The sequence below is a fragment of the Chelonoidis abingdonii genome, chromosome 4 (assembly GCF_003597395.2).
Source record: "Chelonoidis abingdonii isolate Lonesome George chromosome 4, CheloAbing_2.0, whole genome shotgun sequence".
NCBI classification, from domain to species: Eukaryota; Metazoa; Chordata; order Testudines; family Testudinidae; genus Chelonoidis; species Chelonoidis abingdonii.
In genome coordinates this window covers 134,163,324-134,182,114 of record NC_133772.1, presented here as the reverse complement: position 1 = coordinate 134,182,114, position 18,791 = coordinate 134,163,324, and the positions used below count along the sequence as shown (strand labels likewise).

At 40.7% G+C, this 18,791-nt stretch overlaps 1 protein-coding gene across 6 annotated transcripts in view; it reads left to right on the top strand.

Annotated features, from left to right (window-relative positions):
- The window catches only part of PPP1R13B (protein phosphatase 1 regulatory subunit 13B), a 136,185-nt gene extending 117,669 nt beyond the window's left edge, over positions 1-18,516 (top strand). For all 6 annotated transcript variants that reach the window (XM_032771610.2, XM_032771609.2, XM_032771608.2 and 3 more), the window contains 8 exons: positions 1,616-1,785; positions 2,908-3,409; positions 4,122-4,885; positions 6,610-6,747; positions 6,837-6,970; positions 13,050-13,216; positions 15,694-15,893; positions 16,777-18,516. In XM_032771610.2, coding sequence (XP_032627501.1) covers positions 1,616-1,785; positions 2,908-3,409; positions 4,122-4,885; positions 6,610-6,747; positions 6,837-6,970; positions 13,050-13,216; positions 15,694-15,893; positions 16,777-16,818 — 2,117 coding nt within the window. In that variant the 3' untranslated portion in view covers positions 16,819-18,516. The remainder of the gene's footprint in view (positions 1-1,615; positions 1,786-2,907; positions 3,410-4,121; positions 4,886-6,609; positions 6,748-6,836; positions 6,971-13,049; positions 13,217-15,693; positions 15,894-16,776) is intronic.
- Positions 18,517-18,791: the final 275 nt, after the last annotated feature.

Here is an 18,791-nt window from a genome sequence, read left to right as displayed (position 1 = left end):
AAAGATAATTTAAAAGATAATTACTAGGGCAGTTCACATGCAGAGTGAAGGATAGAAAATAGATCATATAATCATGTGGGCTCGGGTAAAGACAAATTAATGAGCTGATAAACTCTGAATGTGGACTGGCATGGTGGAAATATGGGTTGCTGAACAGTCTCCAGATTCTAACTTCTTTAGAAATTGGATGTTAAATAAAAGTGGCTCAGGTTCATAAGCCCTAAGATGAGTGATGTAAACTGCATTGTGTCTACCACACTCTCATGTGACCTATTTGTAGGGTAGCAGTCAAATTGTTTTTGGAAAAAACTGTATAAGGTAGTGTATGGTGACAAATCTGGAAATGGAAAAAAGCATCAGTGAGAGGCCTAGATAGAATTTTTCTGTAAAGTTGAGATGAAGTGGAAGGCTTTGTCACTGAGTATCACTGACCTTCATTTGGTCTCCTCACAGTGGGGTTCGAGGAATCCCAATAAATTCCCCTTTTTCCACATAAGACTTGGCATTTCAGTTAGCATCCTCTGGTAAAGTAAGGCTGTATGTGTCGCTTTCACAGGCCATTAATACTACTATTAAATTGTTTTGCTATGGTCACTACAGAGCAGTGGGGGGGACCAAAACAACCGTATCCACCTCATAGAGCAAGAGTGAGTCTAGCAACTGAAATATGATCTTTTAAAGAGGAGAACAAAGCACTAATTCAAAACTGTTTTACAGTAACAGCATAGGTCTAACTTTCAGATCACTTTAAAACTTGTATCCTAGTTGGAAAAGTAGAAAGTGAATTGTTTCCTCCAATCACTAAAATTGTACACTAAAGCATTAAGGACTCGGTCAAGGACTGACTACTTCAATTTACAAGCAACTGTGGATAATATTTTTGCATACAATGAATAAATATGTCTGTGGTTTGAAATTTTCAACTGATTTAAGATGAATTTCTGAAAAATTAAATCTTTAACAGGGAGACACTATTATAATTACTGAGAGTAGTGGGAAGAGAAGAAAGACAGACATTAATGCATACTTTGGAAGATTTTCGTTTACTGGAATTAATGTAGCTACTACAAGTCTTTACTTACAACTCACTGCATACCAATGACTCTGGGCCAAATTCTGTTCAGTTCTGCAGGTGCCAATTTGGAAAAACTCCACTGAAGTTAATGCAGTTACTCAAGATATACATTGATATAATTGATACATTGCAGAATTTAGCCTTGTATCTTGGTGGTTCACCAAAAATTATCAATATTGAATGCTAATATCATATTTCTATGTATAGATGAATTTAAAAAAAAAAGTTTAATTTTGGAATATGATAGCTGAAATTGCAGTTAGCACCCATATATTCACCATCTGTCATTAGAGCTGATTTTAATATAATTAATTTGAATGTCAAAGGGTAACGAATAGCTTGTTGTTCCTGGTGGTTAAGCTTTTATTCTGTTCTTCTGCAGCAGACTAACATTAATGAGAGCTTATCTGATGTTTGGCATCATATTAATCCCATTGTGATTAAACTAATCTGAATAATGGATTCCACTTCAAATGTTTTGCTTGTTTACAATGATCAGTATTGATAACCATAAATATCACGTTTTCCCTCTATTTCAAGCTAATGATGGAAACTGGCCGACATTTAAACAGAGTTCAACTCCTGTGGTAAAACCACCTCAAATCTCCAATGCAGACTGGAAGGAATCAAGCATGGACACTGCTTTAAAACAAGGAACTGTATTCAATCAACCGTTGCCATCTTCAGTATTAGGAAGTACTGATAAGCTGGTGGGTTTCGTACGCGGCATATAAAAACCAGTAACCTCATAATGTCTGTCAAATTTATGTAGTATTTTTATATATCTTGTTTGCTAAAACTTTTGACTATGGCTTTGGCCTCTCTTGCAGGGTTTGCCTCAGGTCTCTGCTCATCTCATTTCTTCCCTTCCATTTATCAAAAATGTCACTAATAAAATCCTCTTCATCTCCATCTCCCTTCTTCAAATTCTTACACTGTCTTCCTGTCTCTTATCACATCAAGTTTCAACTCCTGTCCCTCACCTTCATGGTCCTGTGTATTGCCACTCATGTACATCTCTGCTTTCACTTTCTCCAGCTCTCCCCCTCAAGCCCTTTCCTACTCCTAATCCTCTCCTTTTACATGTTTTGTCTCCTTCTCAGTTTCACACCTTTCATGTCATTTGCTGCTGCTTTGCATAACTTCCCATTATCCACTAATCACCCTCCCTCTTCTTTTCCTTCAAAATCCTTTAAAAGAAAACAAAACTTCAAATCCATCATACATGGAGCCTGCTAGTGTTATCTTTTTGTGTCCTCTGGTGTTTGCACCATTGCCCAGTGGTTTGTATTTTTCTTAGACTGTAAGCTCCAACAAGTGACGGCCTTGTCTTAATTTCTTTTCTTAAGTGCAATGTAGATTTACTTCACATTATTACCAAATGGATTTTGTGGTCAAACTTGTAAACTTAGGTGCCTAAAGCTAGGTGCTCAAGTTTGAAAATTGGGCCCTTGATGGTGCAAATGCTGTTTTGATTCATATTTACATATTATAATTGGAGATATCTTATACTGGGCTTGTAAAATTTGTGTGTTCTCTCTCTCTCTTTCTGATACATGGTAGTTCTCTTGATCTTTGAGTCTTCTGTGAAAAATCTCCTAGAAGCATAATGTCTAATACAATTTTAAAAAACATGCTTCATAATTGTGTATATATGTAATGTATATTATAATTGTGCATATATATGTAATGTATATTATTCTTTGTCCTTCAGAAATATGAATCTGACTAGTTAAGATGTGCATGTTTTTGCTCATGTTATTTTTATTTTATTTGTGAGATGGTGCCGTCTGCCCAGTTTTTCATACAATACTTGTATTGTTCTTATTTAGGGCCTTGATATGGGGAAAGTGCCACCTACTATCGCTGGTGTAAGTAAGCAGTTGCCTCAAAACTATGGAACCTATCCAAGCCCTGTTCCTTTAGGAACAGGTTCTACAAATTCCCTGGAAAGGCGGAAGGATGGCAGCCTACCAAGACCTGGCTCCAGTATAACAAATCGGCAAAGACCTATACCCTTACCACCATCGAGCAATATACATCAACCTAGTTCCTCACAACAGATACAACAGAGAATTTCTGTACCTCCTAGCCCTACTTATCAACCTTCTGGTCCCTCCTCATTTCCTGGCGGAGATGGCAGGCCTGAGCTCCCTTTAACTGTGGCTATCCGGCCTTTTCTAGCTGATAAAGGATCAAGGCCTCAGTCTCCAAGAAAAGGACCTCAAACAGTGAACTCCAGTTCCATCTACTCAATGTATCTTCAGCAAGCAACACCACCAAAGAACTATCAACAGGCTGTATACAATACCCTAAATAAATCAGTAAAAGCAGGTAGAATATATACATTTATTGCCTTTCCCTTTGAAATAGGCTACTGTTACCTCAGACTTACTCAGCAGACTTGCTTTTTGGTCTGTTTGTAATAAATAATAATTTAGTTGAGATTAATATAAATACACTTACCTTAAAAGCATTATTTTGTTGTTTGAATAACTTGTCCAAATTTAGAGGAAAGGAGGAGGATTTTGATTTTTCTTATTCAAACAGCATAGCATCACAATTTAATTTAACCCCATTTTTAGTTTTTGAGGTGGCAAATAGGTATGTGCTGAGAGACATCTTTATTTTAAAACATACTAGCTAACTATTGGAACAATATGTCTTATATTAGATGTAATATTTCTCGGCCTTATGGCTGAGGGGTGAAAACATTATCTAATGTTGTATTCCAGGTATCTTTACAGAGACTGATTAAAGAAAGTGTCTGGCAGGCTTTTCTTTTAAACAACCCTCCTTTTACCATTTATCAATGAATAGTTTATAACTCTATCAGAAGTATCTCCATCACTAACAGATGAGTACTGATATCCTAGTTTGATCAGCCAACTGGGTGATAGGTTATGACATAACCTAGCTATTGACATCTTTTTCTTCTATATTGATTTATGAACAAACAGCAGCACGCGCATCCAGCAGCTTGTTGCATGACCTTTCTGATATAAATTCAAAGCAGTTCCTCACTGTTTTATTTTCTCCTCTTCAGTTTATGGAAAACCTGTCCTACAGTCTGGTTCAACCTCTCCATCACCTTTACCATTCCTTCATGGATCTTTGCCTACCCACACGTCACAGCCACAGTCTCAGCCTCAGATTGAGTTCATTGAAAAAGATCAAGAGCTGGAAAACATTCCGCCATCAGGTGAAAATAGCAATGTGGAAAACATTCCTCGCCCTCTCAGTCCTACTAAGCTTACACCTATTGTGCATTCACCCCTACGATATCAAAGTGATGCTGATCTTGAAGCTCTTAGAAGAAAATTAGCCAATGCTCCTAGGCCATTAAAAAAGCGTAGCTCTATCACTGAACCTGAAGGGCCCAGTGGACCAAATATACAGAAGCTACTGTATCAGCGCTTTAATACACTTGCTGGAGGAATAGAAAGTGCTCCTTTTTATCAACCAAGCAACCCACAGGACTTTATAGGCAACTTAGCAGATGTTGATAATGGAAACACTAGCACCAATGGAAATATTGAAGAACCTATTTCTGTGCAACCCACAGTTGCTGTTCCTGATGAACCACCTCCTTCATCAGATGCCAATGATAATGAATTACCTTCTCCTGCCACTGAGGAACTGATTAGCACTGAAACCACTAACCAAACCTCTGAGACTACTGAAGACAATAATAACAATCCTGCTGTAGTTCCTTCCACTGAGCAGTCATCCAGTCCCACACCTGAGGTCAGCTCCCCAGTAGAAGATGAAGTTCCTGTGCCACTAGCTGTTCCTCCTCCACTTCCTCCAGTAAGTGACAGCAGAAATACAGTTATATTACTTATTACTCTTGGCCTTTGGAAGTAGCTCTACAGTCAATTACTCCTGCAGTGACTGGAAGACAATGGGATTATGCTAAATGATATACAATAGCATAAGGTTTATGATATCAAAGGAATAAAGGGAAAACAAACACAGCACCATCGAAGATTCTTATGAATAAGTTGACAGAAGTGCTGTTTCTATACTAATATTGCTTCATATGCGTCTCTGGCTAGTTAGTAAGGAAATGATGCACATATTTTGTAGATGATCCTGCGTGTCCAGGGTCATATGTATTCTCTAGCTGCAGAATTTTATCTGAAATTACCCTTTGACAAAAACTGAATTCCAGAATCAGACTTAAATTTAAATAATGTTTTCAGACCTCACGGTTGCAAAGATAACTGTAAACATGAACCTGAGTGGAAACTGTGGCAGTGATGCTTTCCTAGTTCTGCAAACAGTCTGAAAAAAAACAGCTCTGGGCGGTGTGAACTACCCACATTCCCCTCTACATCCTAAAAATGACAACGTAAATGTCAACATTGCTGATTTATTTTAGCAGAAACATCCATCTACTGTGCTTATCCCACAATCCAAATTACCCTCCATGCTTCCCCAGATGCCATGGCCCCCAACCAGCCCCCCTTCTAGCTGCCAAAGCCTCCAGTTTCACCCTAGCACATCTTCAACACTATTTGTCTTGTCATTATCAAAATCTGCACTAGGTAGAGAATTGAAAATGTGGGGACAGCATAAAATAAATTGAATTTAATATAAAAATATTACTTATTAGATTGTAGTATTCACTTCTATATTGAATACAGTGAGCACACCTACTTTTTCATTTATCTAAAGCTGTCGTAGAATCCAAGGACCTTGCTGAATAATTTAGGTCCAGCTTGGCCACGGCGTACACAGGGCTTTGCATGTATTCCCTATGGGAACAGGTGCAAGCTGTTTTGAGGAGAAGGGAGAGATAATCTTTTCCCCCACACTTAAATATAACAGTAATTTAAAACACACATTTCAAAACCCTACAGCCTGCAGTCCACATAAAGCACAAATTGCATTTTTCCCAGACTACAGCAAAATGTTTTAGCATCTGATTGATGTAATATACTGTTTAACAAAACAAATTTTAAAATGGTTTAGATTTTGTGAATATGTTTCTCCTGAAACCAGTGGCTAAAAAAACACATACAATAGTCTAGTGCTGTGCAAGCTTTCCTTCCTCACCGCAAACAGCGTAGCAAATTAATGCATCTCAGTCCTAACCTGTAATGAACACTCCTGCTAGTTCAAACCTGAGATTCTCCCAAGTAGAGACTGTCAATCATGCTGAATTGTTTAATTTGTAATGAGATCAAAGTCTTGCTAGAGACTGGGATGAGCCCACCAGACTCGCTTTCAATTGTGATGTCAGATGGGATTTAAAACTATGATATTCAGAAATGAGGGATGAGCTAAGTATTAACCTACTGTACCTTCTAACCATTTTCTTTAAACAGTAATCTGCTGTTGTGTTGGAATGACTTTCAGATTTCCACATAATAAAATTAATATCTGCCACTGTGGTTTTATAATGGAAATGCTGATAAATCTTAATTAGCACTTTGGGGGCACAGTCATGCTTGTTGGGTTAAAATGAAGTTGTCTGTTTTGTGATATTTATGCAACTTGGAATGACATCTGCTTTTTCTTCCACTCAGACTAAACGTACCAACCTGAAGAAACCTGACTCTGAACGAACGGGTCATGGTTTGAGGGTAAAGTTCAACCCTTTAGCCCTCCTGCTTGATGCTTCTTTGGAGGGAGAATTTGATCTGGTACAAAGGATCATTTATGAGGTAAACGTTTCTATATGTAGTCAGTCTCTTCCACATTTTTTCAGTGAAGGAAATGATTTGGGCTTAAGTATTTCAATTTTTTCCCATAGGTTGATGATCCCAGCAAACCCAATGATGAAGGAATTACCCCTTTGCATAATGCAGTGTGTGCTGGTCATCACCACATTGTAAAGTTCCTGCTTGATTTTGGTGTTAACGTAAATGCAGCAGACAGTGATGGATGGTAAGTGTGTTGGCACTTTTAACTTCAAAGTCCCAATTCAGTCAGTTTTGATGATGAAATTTAGTGGAGAGCTATCTTGGGATCAGATTATTAAATATTTACCAAATGACCTTTTTGTCAACTCTAAGGCTATGTCTGCACTAGCAATTTTGCACTAAAACTTATGTCGCTCAGGAATATGAAAAAAACCACACACACGCAGCCCAGCTGATGTAAGTTACACTGATGTTGTGGACAACACTAAGTCGGCAGAAGACGCCCTCATAGCTACTGCCACTCATTGCGGGTGTTTTAATTATGTTGACAGGAGAGCTCTCTCCTGTCAGCATGGAGCAATGTGATCTTACAGTGGTGCAGCTGCATTGATATAGCTGTGTCGCCGTAAGGTCTCTAGTGTGGACATAGCTTTAATGATTGAGGTGTTGAAATGCATGACTTTACTAAATGTTCACTTAAGTGTAATGTACAAATAATAAATGCTATTGTATTTTGCTTATATTTAACTGTATAATTCTAATTTTTCTCCAAAATATTTAATAATTTTGACTTGAAATATACAGCCTTCCCCCTTTTTATCCAAAAGTGGGTTTATCTTCATGGATCCTTTGCCTATAGATTGTTATAATTTGGCAGTATTTGTAATGAACTACTTTATTAAAAAATGCTATATACTTTTCTATAAGGTCTTTTTTGTGTCATCAATTTTTTTAAACTTTCCATTGATTTTAGAAAGGGACGTTTTAAAAAAAAAGTTGATCCTAATATTACTCATGGAGCATTCTACGCCCAAAACTTAAAAATTCTGCACACAATATTTTAAAACTTTGCAAATTTTATTTCTCAAAACAACACTACATAATCACGCCAGTTTCAATTATTTTGGTAATTTATTTCAAAATACCTGTCAGCAAGTATGTCTGTAACAATACAGACACACGCAAAAATTCCCCCAGAAACAGAGAGTTAAAGAAACCCCTATGACAACCCAGGTCCTATTTCTCTGTCCCCTTCCCCCACGTCCCCCAGAGCGCACCCGGGGGATCAAACACCCACAACCCCTCCCCTGTGAGGCCCACCTGTGGGGTCCCCCAGCCAATACACCTGAACCCTCTAATCCCCAGAGCCCAATTGCAGGGCCCCCCCAGCGCAGATACCCACACCCCATCGTCTCCCCCCAGAGCCCAGCCATGGGGCCTCCCCGGCCCAGATACCCACGCACCCTCCCCCCAGGCCCGCCCCCTTGCCTACATACCTGTCTCTTTCCCCCAGGATCCCAGGAATCCAGAGGGAGAAACAGCCTGATGCTTGCTTGGCCTCAGGCTTGCACAGAGTTTCCTGTGCGCCTCCATATCCTTCTCTCAGGGCATACTGGGAACTGCAGTTGCCAGGACCTCTCTAGCTCCCTCTCCCTCCCCCCAGCAGTGTCTTCTATGTGCAAGCTGGGCTCTGCCTAGTCCAGTGACCCCTAAAGGCGGCTAGCAGTGCTGCAGCCTATTTCTGTGTGGGGGGAGAGGGAGGAAATTGTGTGTGCACAACATTAATTTCTGCAAAATTCTGCATTGCACAGTAGCGCAGAATTCCCCCAGGAGTATAATATATAGTCCATAGTTCTTCAAGTGCTTGTCCCTATGTGTAATACATTTCAGGTTTGTGCATGCCCAGGACTGAAGATTTTTTCCAGTGTGTTTTGGTCCTCACATGCGCCACCATTCTCCTCATGCTCTGCACTGGGCTGCCAGACCCTCACCATATTAGTTCCTTCTTACTGGTCATGGTTTAGGATGAAGTTTTAGTGCAGGGGTCGGCAACCTGCGGCACGTGTGCCAAACATGTCACATGAGCCGATTTTGAGCGGCACACTGCCGTCTGCTGCAGTCCTACCCTCAGCTCCCCTGCCCACCGCTCTCCCCTGTAGGGGCAGGAGGCAGAAGCTTGGTTCTGCGGCAACCAAGCATCCCTCTCCCGTGGTTCTTTCCTGCCCCACCCCCTCTCCTTCCCTGTGCCAATCAGCTGATGGCCCTAGCGAGGGGGAGGGGGCAAGAGCAACAGCATGCAGACAGTCCCCTAGTGGAGACAGAGAGAGGTAGGGACAGAGCCTTGGGGAAAGGGTGGGGGGGAACAGGCATATCCCTGCTCAGGGCAGGGGCCTGGGAGCACCCCTACGAGTGGAGCACTCCAGCCCTCTGCCCTGATCCTCCCCACACACTCAGTCATCTGTCCTACACCCCCCATGCACCTAGCCCTCTGCCCTGAAGCCCCCCACCCCAACACACACAGCCCTCTGCCCTGCACCCCCCATCCCTCCAGACACCAGCCCTCTGCCCTGAACCCCACCCCACTCCCCCCCACACCCAGCCCTCTGCCTTGACCCTTGACCCCACACACACCCAGCCCTCTTCCCTGACCCCTGAACCCCCCTCCCCCCCAGGTCTGGGGTCCCAGTCGCAGACCCTGCTCAGCCTGCTGCTGGTCTAGGTGAACAGAACCCCAGGCTGGCAGCGAGCTGAGCAGGCTGGCAGCGTAAGATCAGCATTTTAATTTAATTTTAAATGACCGTTCTTAAACATTTTGAAAACTTTGTTTACTTTACATACAATAGTTTAGTTGTATAATATAGACTTTTATAGAAAGAGACTTTTAAAAACGTGAAAATGTATGACCGGCACGCGAAACCTTAAATTAGAGTGAATAAATGAAGTCTCGGCACACCACTTCTCAAAGGTTGCCGACCCGTTTTAGTGTATGTGCTGACTACTTCAGCTTTCCCTATAGATGATTTTTAAAAATTAGTCTTAGATGTTGTAATCTGGTTAGGATAGATTTTTTAGGGCTTGATTTCCTAAACTTCGAGAATCCCACCCATGGTGTGTGGAGTGATGCATTTCCTGTACCACACACCATAATCCCTGTTTACACACACTCACTTATTCTTACTGCCCTCTAGTTCTTCCAACAGCAGTGTGGAGAGTATGCCAAGGATCCCTGGCTTCAAAAACTGCATAGACTGCCAGAAGTCATTTCTGGTTACAGATTATCACAACACTTGCTTGGACTCCTTGGGGGAAAACCATGTCCCTTCTAGGTGCAGTATCTGCAGGTCGTTTCCAAGGAGGACAAAACAGTCAAGGGAGTTCTAACCCAGAAGATTCCTCATGGAGAAGTCTATAAAAGTGGTCACAGGCTCTGACTTGGGAGATCCCACTCCCAAATGTCTAAAGATGGTAGGAACATTCCTTACAGTGGCTCTGGCTGGTTCCAAGGCATCCCCCCCCCACCCCCCACCCCGCCCCCACACCAGTGCCAAGAGACACAGGTGTGGGAAGCCAAGGCAAATGGAAGGGAGACAAAATGTGTCCCATAATCTTCCCTCTTGTCCTTCCCCATTCAAGTCCTCTAAGAGGCAAAAGTCTCCGTCGTGCACCAAGTCAGGAGACACTTTGTACTCCAGAATGGGACCGTCTGATACTGGGAAGGACCAGTCTGGGACTTCATCAGATGGTAAGGCCACAGCACGTTCCAGAACCACGGTACTTTGGCACCATCTACAGCTGCTGCATCCGCACTGCCAGCTCTGGCTTTCTCTGTACCAGTGGCCTGAATTACAGAAACTGCTCTATCCACTCCAGCCTGTTTCTCAGCAGCGGGTGACTTAATTGTATTTATGGAAGTAGAGTCACTGTGATACTCTTTGGAGTTCCATGTCTGGGACCAGGATATTATTCAGTACAGATATTTCTGCAGTCAAACTAGACTGTTGCCAGTATTGTAGAGGCAGGTCATCACTGCCTCCTCCAGGACTGAGAGGTCCCCTGTTGAAGTTGGGGTTGGAATCAGAAGAAGAATATGGGGGACACCCATCCCAGACTACTCCCCCAACGGTGTCTTGCAGGGGTTGAGCTCAGAAATGGTATGTGTATTGTCCAGAGTGTCTTGGTACTCCTGTGCAATTAAGAACCCTCCCTGTGCATATTGATATCCATCACCCTGGGACTTTGCACCGAGGGGGTATGAGGTCATGCAATGGCAGTATCGGGGCCTGGAAGACCCAAGACTATCACCTGACATACCCATGTTAGGGACAGAGGATCCTCGTAGGTGTCCGGCTGTGCAGGGTAGAGGAAGAGCCCCTCAGCCTCAGAAGTCACAACAACAATCTGGAGGAGAGGCCCAACAAGAAGATGATGCCATCATGCTGGTGATCTCGTCCTTGTCTCCCAATGAGGCAGTGATTCCTGCCTCCCTGCATACCCTGATGATTCTAAGGCCTTCCAAGATTTGGTTAAAAGAGTGGCAGAGGCATTACACATTCTACGCATTGCTAGACATTCTCCACAGACCAGAACCAAATGGAATAGCACTCACCAAAGCCACCATCAAACCTACAAAGACACTTTGGTAGACAGCTGCCACAGTTTCACCAGTAGCTAAGCAGGCTGAAAAGAGGTATTTTGTACTTGTGAAAGGATTGGAATACCTGTTCTGTCGTCTGCCTCGCAACTCTCAGGTAGTGTCAGGAGCCACCAAATGTAGGCAGAGACAGGTAAGTAGACACCTACTCTGTGTTTTTACACCCAGTCACATCTTGATTCCTGAAAGGTTTGGTTACAGTTTTCCCTCCCATGGGAAAACTCACACCAGCCTGGGACGTAAATCTGGTTTTACCAACTCTGACAAAAGTGCTGTTTGAGCTTCTGGTACCCTGCTTTCTACTGCGATTCTCAATGAAGGTAGCATTTTTAGTCGCAATCACTGGCCAGAAGAGTAGGGGAGTTAGGAGCACTCATGGCAGACCTCCTCTGCCCCCCTCCAATAGTTTTCCACAAGAATAAGGTATTCATGAGACAGCGTCTGAAGTGCATCCTTAAAGTAGTGTCAGACTCGCATTAACCAAAACATCCATTTCCTGTGCTCTACTCTAAACCACACACCAACAGGGAAGAGGTAATGTGGCACTTCTTGGATGTGCGTGGGGCCCTTCCCTTTTACCTACAGAGGGTAAGTCATTTAGGAAATCTAGACATTTTGTATCATTTGTGGAAAAGATGAAAGGAGAGGCCACTTCCACCCAGAAGCTGTCAAAGTGGATCTCAGGATTTATCATACTTTGCTACGAGTTGAATAATGTCCCTCTTGAGAGGGGTGCGAGAGCACATTCAACGAGAGTCCAAGCAACCTCAGTAGCCTCTGTCAAGGGTGTATCTGTTATTGACACCTGCAAAGCAGCAACATGAGGCTCTGTACATACCTTCGCAAGACATTATGCACTGGGGCAAGCAGCTGCTTCTGATGCCTCTCTGGGTAATGCAGTTCTGTATTCTGTTGTGACATAGGGCTGTGGGTACCCACCTCCTACAGAGAGACACTGCTTCTGAATCACCTGAAGTGCATGACACATAGGGACAAGCACTCGAAGGATGTGTTGTCCTTATGTCCACTACCCATCTCATTCTTTGCTGCTTCAATTTCCCTAAGTGGGGCCTAGCGGTAGAGAAGGAACTAAATGGTGGCAGCCCTCTCTATAGCTTCAGAGCAGACCATGAGCAGAGTGGGGGTGCATGCATGGAGCAAATGGACACTGCTAGGGAAAAATCTTTGGTCCTGGGCACATGAAGTGATGTGCAAACCTGAAGTGCATGACACATTGGGAGAACCCACCTTAGAGAACTCCATTTACTACACGGTGAGTAATGTTTCTTTGTCCTGCAGCACTTCAGTAGTGTATGTGAGGAATTTAGAGAGCTGGCTTTGCTGAGCTATTTCTCGCCCTTCTTGCCTTGCCCTCTACTCTCTAACCAGCACAAGCCTCTCTGCCCTTTAAAGCTAACATACTGCAGCCTTGTAAAATGTCATGAAAACTTAGCATTCTCATTAAAATCTCTTTGCCCCAGTTGGCTTCAGTGGGGTCAGAATTTCATCTAGGTTATTTATTTAACTTTTATGTGGAGAATGTTTGTGGCGCAAGTAAAAACGGAATTGTCTTTCAAAAGTAACTTCTAAAGGATGACTGAACCCTTTGTTGAAGGTTGGATTTGTAGGGTTCCTGGCCCATTTTGATGTCTAAATGTTGGCTTTGTTTCAGGACGCCTTTGCATTGTGCAGCTTCTTGCAATAGTGTTCATCTCTGTAAACTACTTGTAGAATCTGGGGCAGCAATTTTTGCTTCAACTATAAGTGATATAGAAACTGCTGCGGACAAGTGTGAGGAGATGGAGGAGGGTTATATTCAGTGTTCCCAGTTCTTGTACGGTAGGTTGCCAAGCGTATGTGTTTGATAATTCCCTTTACAAACCTTCAAAACGTCTCCAAAATTCAACTTTTCTTCTCTGTCCTGACTATCAAGTCGCTAGTTAAATTCTGTATCCTCTACATAGGTCTTTGAAACTAGCATTGCCCTTCCCCACCCTCTCGTGCATTCAAAATACTGGTGCCAGAATATTTTCTTGGCTGTTTCTTTGGCCATGTCATTCCTCCCTCTTCAAGTCAGCTCACTGGCTCACTATGGCATTGTGCATGATTTTTAAACTTCTCTTCCTTCCTTTCTAGGAAACAGTTCTAATGATGATAGGGTTTTGGAGTTAGCAGGGTGTTGCCATGTAAATTTCACATGGAATTCTGTCAGGATAGCCCAGACTTCTAGCAGACTACACCAGGAGGCTGAAGATCTAAACTTATTTAAATTCCTTATCATGAGTAGTTATTCATGTTTTGTTCACTGAATTAATGAGACAGATGACCTACAGCTTTTAAGTTCAGTGCATATATCACAAGAGAAGCATCTTTCTAGAAGCAGCAATTGAATAAAATTAAGATTCTAACTTACACCAAAAAGAGTGTGAAGACTTCATTAGGGTTTTAATATACCCCTTGAGGCAGATTTGCAGTTTGATGATATACAGCAAATGCTGTAATAACTAGGTGGAGCAAGAAGACGTAAGAACTCTAAACCTGTTGTGCTAGAGAATGTGTATGAGACTAGTATGAGTGATTTGCACTAGGGCTGTCAATTACTTGCAGTTAATTCACGCTCTTAACTCAAAAATTAATCACGATTAATCGCACTGTTAATAGAATACTAATTTAAATTTATTATTTTTGAATGATTTTCTACATTTTCAAATATATTGATTTCTATTACAAATACAAACTACACAGTGCTCACTTTATTATTTTTGATTATCATTTTTACAGTGCAAATATTTGTAAACAAGAGTATTTTTCAATTCATCTCATAGAAGTACTGTAGTGCAATCTCTTTATCATGAAAGTATAACTTACAAATGTAGATTTTTTTTTGTTACATAACTTTACTCAAAGACAAAAGAATATAAAACTTTAGCGCGTACAAGTCCACTCAATCCTATTTCTTGTTCAGCCAACTGCTAAGACAAACAAGTTTGTTTACATTTATGGGAGATACTGGTGTTGCTTCTTTTTACAATGCCACCTGAAAGTGAGAACAGGCATTCGCATGGCACTTTTGTAGCCAGCATTGCAAGGTATTTACATGCCAGATATGCTAAACATTTGGATGCCCCTTCATGCTTTGGCCACCATTCCAGAGGACATGCTTCACTGCGCGTTAATTAAATTTGTGACTGAACTCCAGCACGGTTGTTTCAAGAACACTTTTACAGCAGATTTAACAAAATGCAAAGAAGGTACCAGTATGAGATTTCTAAAAATAGCTACAGCATTCAACCCAAGGTTTAGGAGTCTGAAGTGCCATCCAACATCTGAGAGGGATAAGACGTGGAGCATGCTTTCAGAAGTCTTAAAAGAGCAACACTATGCGGAAACTACAAAACCTGAACCATCAAAAAAGAAAATCAACCTTCTGCTGATGGCATCTGTCTTGGATGATGAAAATGAACATATTGGTCTGCTCTGCTTTGGATTATTATTGAACAGAACCCATCATCAGCATGGACGCATGTCCTCTGGAATAATGGTTGAAGATGGAGACAGATGAATCTTTAGTGCATCTGGCATGTAAATATCTTGCGATCCCAGTTACAGCAGTGCCATGCGAATACTTGTTCTCACTTTCAGGTGACACTGTAAACAAGAAGCGGGCAGCATTATCTCCTGCAAATTGTAACCAAACTTGTTAGTCCTACTTCAGCCAATTGCTGAGTTATTTTTTTGTACATAATTCTACATTTGTAAGTTCAACTTTCATGATAAAGAGATTGCGCTACAGTACTTGTATTAGGTGAATTGAAAAATATTTTGTTTTTTACAGTACAAATATTTGTAATAAAAAATAACAGCACTGTATATTTTATATTCTGTGTTGTAATTGAAATCAATATATTTGAAAATGTAGAAAACATCCAAATATATTTATTTAAATGGCATTCTATTAAGTGTGATTAATTTGTTTTAATTGCACTATTAATCGCAATTTTTTAAATCACTTGACAGCCCTAATTTGCATCTTTAAAGTAAAGCCAACTAATTTTCAAATAGACGTGCAATGAAAAGAAAAAAACATGTTCCCAACCTTCCTATGACAAGTTTTATGCCATATCAGGTTTTAATCTGCAATTAAATTCCTGGGGAGGGGAAATTATAATGGAAACATGGACAGTCTTAAATTGCAGCAGAATGAAAGTCTCTCAGTGTGTTCCACTGGAGACGAGGACCCAAAATCCCATGTGGATAAAGTCAAGGTAATTTGCCATTTGTAATATTCTTGTTTAACTTTTATTTCTTGATAACAGGAGTACAGGAGAAGTTGGGAGTCATGAACAAAGGAGTAGTGTATGCTCTATGGGATTATGAAGCCCAGAATAGTGATGAGCTCTCATTCCATGAAGGAGATGCTATTACTATTCTGAGACGTAAGGATGATAATGAAACAGAATGGTGGTGGGCTCGACTCAATGATAAAGAAGGCTATGTGCCTAAAAATCTTTTGGGGGTAAGTTACTTTAAGCTTCTTCCTTCCTTCTTGAACTTGGCCTATTGTTACACTTTTCCTTAGGTGGGAGACTAGAGGGAACTTCTAGAACCCATCAATGCAACTTCTAGGTAAATCATTGCTGCAGTGACACAAAGAAGGCAATCCCTCTTTCCCAGGACCTGAGTGCACTTTCTCTGAGCATTACTGCTGTAGAAAAAGAAAAACTGTAGTTAAGAATTTAACCCAGGATAGTAAACAGAACAGTAATCATTAGGCTGCCTGAAGTTTTTTTATGTTATAACTTTTTAATTGATCTTTAACATCATATTAAATAGTGATATTTTCCATGAAATCAAACAAAAGGATAAAACTGGCTCCCTAAGTATAGTATGGTGGCTGTTGTTAGCAACCTTGATATTTGGTACATAAGATATTTAAATAATTGGGATGTAATAAGTTTGTGGCATGGATCATTCCTGGTTGGAGTTTGTGTTCTATTCACCTGCCTAGAAGGTAGATGTGGCCAAAATGCAGATCGGAATTATGCAACAGGTAAACTTTAAATTTCTGACTGCATAAAGTGGTGGAAAGTTATACTCATTTATTGCCACCTGCTGAAGGATGGAAATAAAAATAATAGCATCAGTTATTTAGGTAAGGAAACTCAAACCTCTGACAGTCTCCCCTTGAATTGCTCAGACCTGCATGTCACTTGGTAATCTAAAGAAATGTACTAAATGCGTCCAGTGGACAACATGTCTTACCCTTTGCTGTACAATCCATTCATGTAATCAGAAGTAGCCTTTTGGCTGTAAGTGGGTTATCTGTTAATTATAGATTTGATTTTCTAATTATCACACCTAAAGCTCGGGTATTTTTTACTTTTGATTTTGTTTTGCAGCTATATCCAAGAATAAAGCCTAGGCAGCGAACCCTTGCTTGAATTCAGTTGTTTGGCAGTGCAGAACATGGCTGGTAACTGGAAGCTTAAACCCACACTGGAGTCATCTTTTTCTATCACATTTCAACTGGAGAAATAAAATTCTAATCTTTGTTTTTAATGGTGCTCTCTCTTATTGATGAACAGCAGTCAAGGGTTTTAAAATCTGCAGTTTATAAACAAAGGTCATTCCATGTAACCCACCACTGACTGGAAGAGGTACTTAGTCTACAGTATTTTGTCAACTCTACTCTAAATACCAAAAATACTCTTATAGAAGAGTCTATGGGTGGAAGTTTCTTGTGTTAAATGTTCACAAATGTCATTTCCAAATTGCAGATGTACTGTCCAATCTGTTCTATCCCCCAATAACTGTCCCATGTCAAGATTTTGGATATTTTTTGACACCATTGAATGTTGTTTACTCATTACTGACTTAATTCTGTGTGTTCTGCAGAGAAGACTTTCACATGCTAAGTGCATAAGCAATCACCAAGGCTCTATATGCTCTAGGATTTAGAAATAAAGATATGTTAACTAATGTTCTAAGTCCTAGTCTAGGGCCTGCTCTACACCTAAGACTTAAGTCAACCTAGCTACATTGCTCAGGGCCGTGAACACTTACATCCTGTATCACAGTTAGGTTGACCTAACTCCTACCATACCTGCAACTATTGAATGAGAGGTAGTTTATGTACAGCAATGGAAAAACCCCTTCCCTCACTAGAGGAAGCATCATGCTACAGCAGCACAGCTACAGTGCTGGAGCTGTGCCACTGTAGTGTAAAGATACTCTTTACAAAGCTCAAACAGAAGCTTTAGAGATGCTAGGATCTAGATTTTGTTTGCATTTAAATGACAAGCTAAAAGCATCAAAACTACACTGTTTGTATACTTCTCAAAACCCCTACACTAATTAACTTGTTCATTTTCTTGGTATTCAGTTTATTACACGAGTTTTACCTCTACTAATTTGCTCCCACTCCCACTAACCTGTGAACTTGTCTGTTTGGAACAAAAGAACATATAACAGTGGATTTGCAGCAGATTAAAGGATTTGTATGTTTGATGGATGAAAGTGCAATAGTTGAGAAGGGTAAGAGTCTGATAAATTAAGAGGTACACTAACTTGAAGTCTGCCTGAGTAGTTGGACTAAAAAGTGGAGAGCTAGTTGTGCTAATATTGAGAGTCAATGAAGAAGAGAAACAAAGGGTTTGAGGTTTTGAGAATGGCAATAATTTGCTATTTTGGTAAGAACAGTTTCTGTGGTTCTTGGCAGCCCAACACCTATTGCCAGGGTGTGTTGTGTTATGCAATAACCTTTCCACTATATTGTAGTTTCAAGCAAAAAAAAAAAGCACTTCACTGGAGTTAATTGTACATGGTTTTATATACTAGAAATATATTTTGAATTTCTTGTAAGTTTAGCCATGTGTCTAGCATTTTTCTTCCATTAAAGTGTAGGCCAGTTGGCTTTAACTCTTCATGTACAAGTCTTGTGGATAATTTATATATCCTCTATGCAGCGCTGTAATTTGCTTTTACCACCATTTAACATTAATTGTGTATATATTGTGGTGATGAAATGTGAAAGGGTATTGTTAAAGAACATTGGCTACATGAATGTGACAATTTCAAGAGCCTATGATGCATATTTACATGTTCTCTGGATGAGTGTATAATAAAATACTGCTAAGGCATGGCTGCATTTTGAAGTGTGTATTTTAAAATAATAGGCAATGGTAAAGTACTTTAACCTTTTTTCCACCTAACCTGCAAAACAAATCCACACTGAATGATGGTGATCTCTTAGTACTTTGCACACCCACTTGTGACTACTCAGAGGCTAGCTTGGCTGTACAAAGAGAAAAAGGCTAGAGCAGCACCTCAGTGACTAGGTAGGCCGGGTCACTTAAAATTTTTTTTTCACCTTAAGCTGCTGGCTTCTGTTCCTCAAAGCCAGTCTGAATGTTTG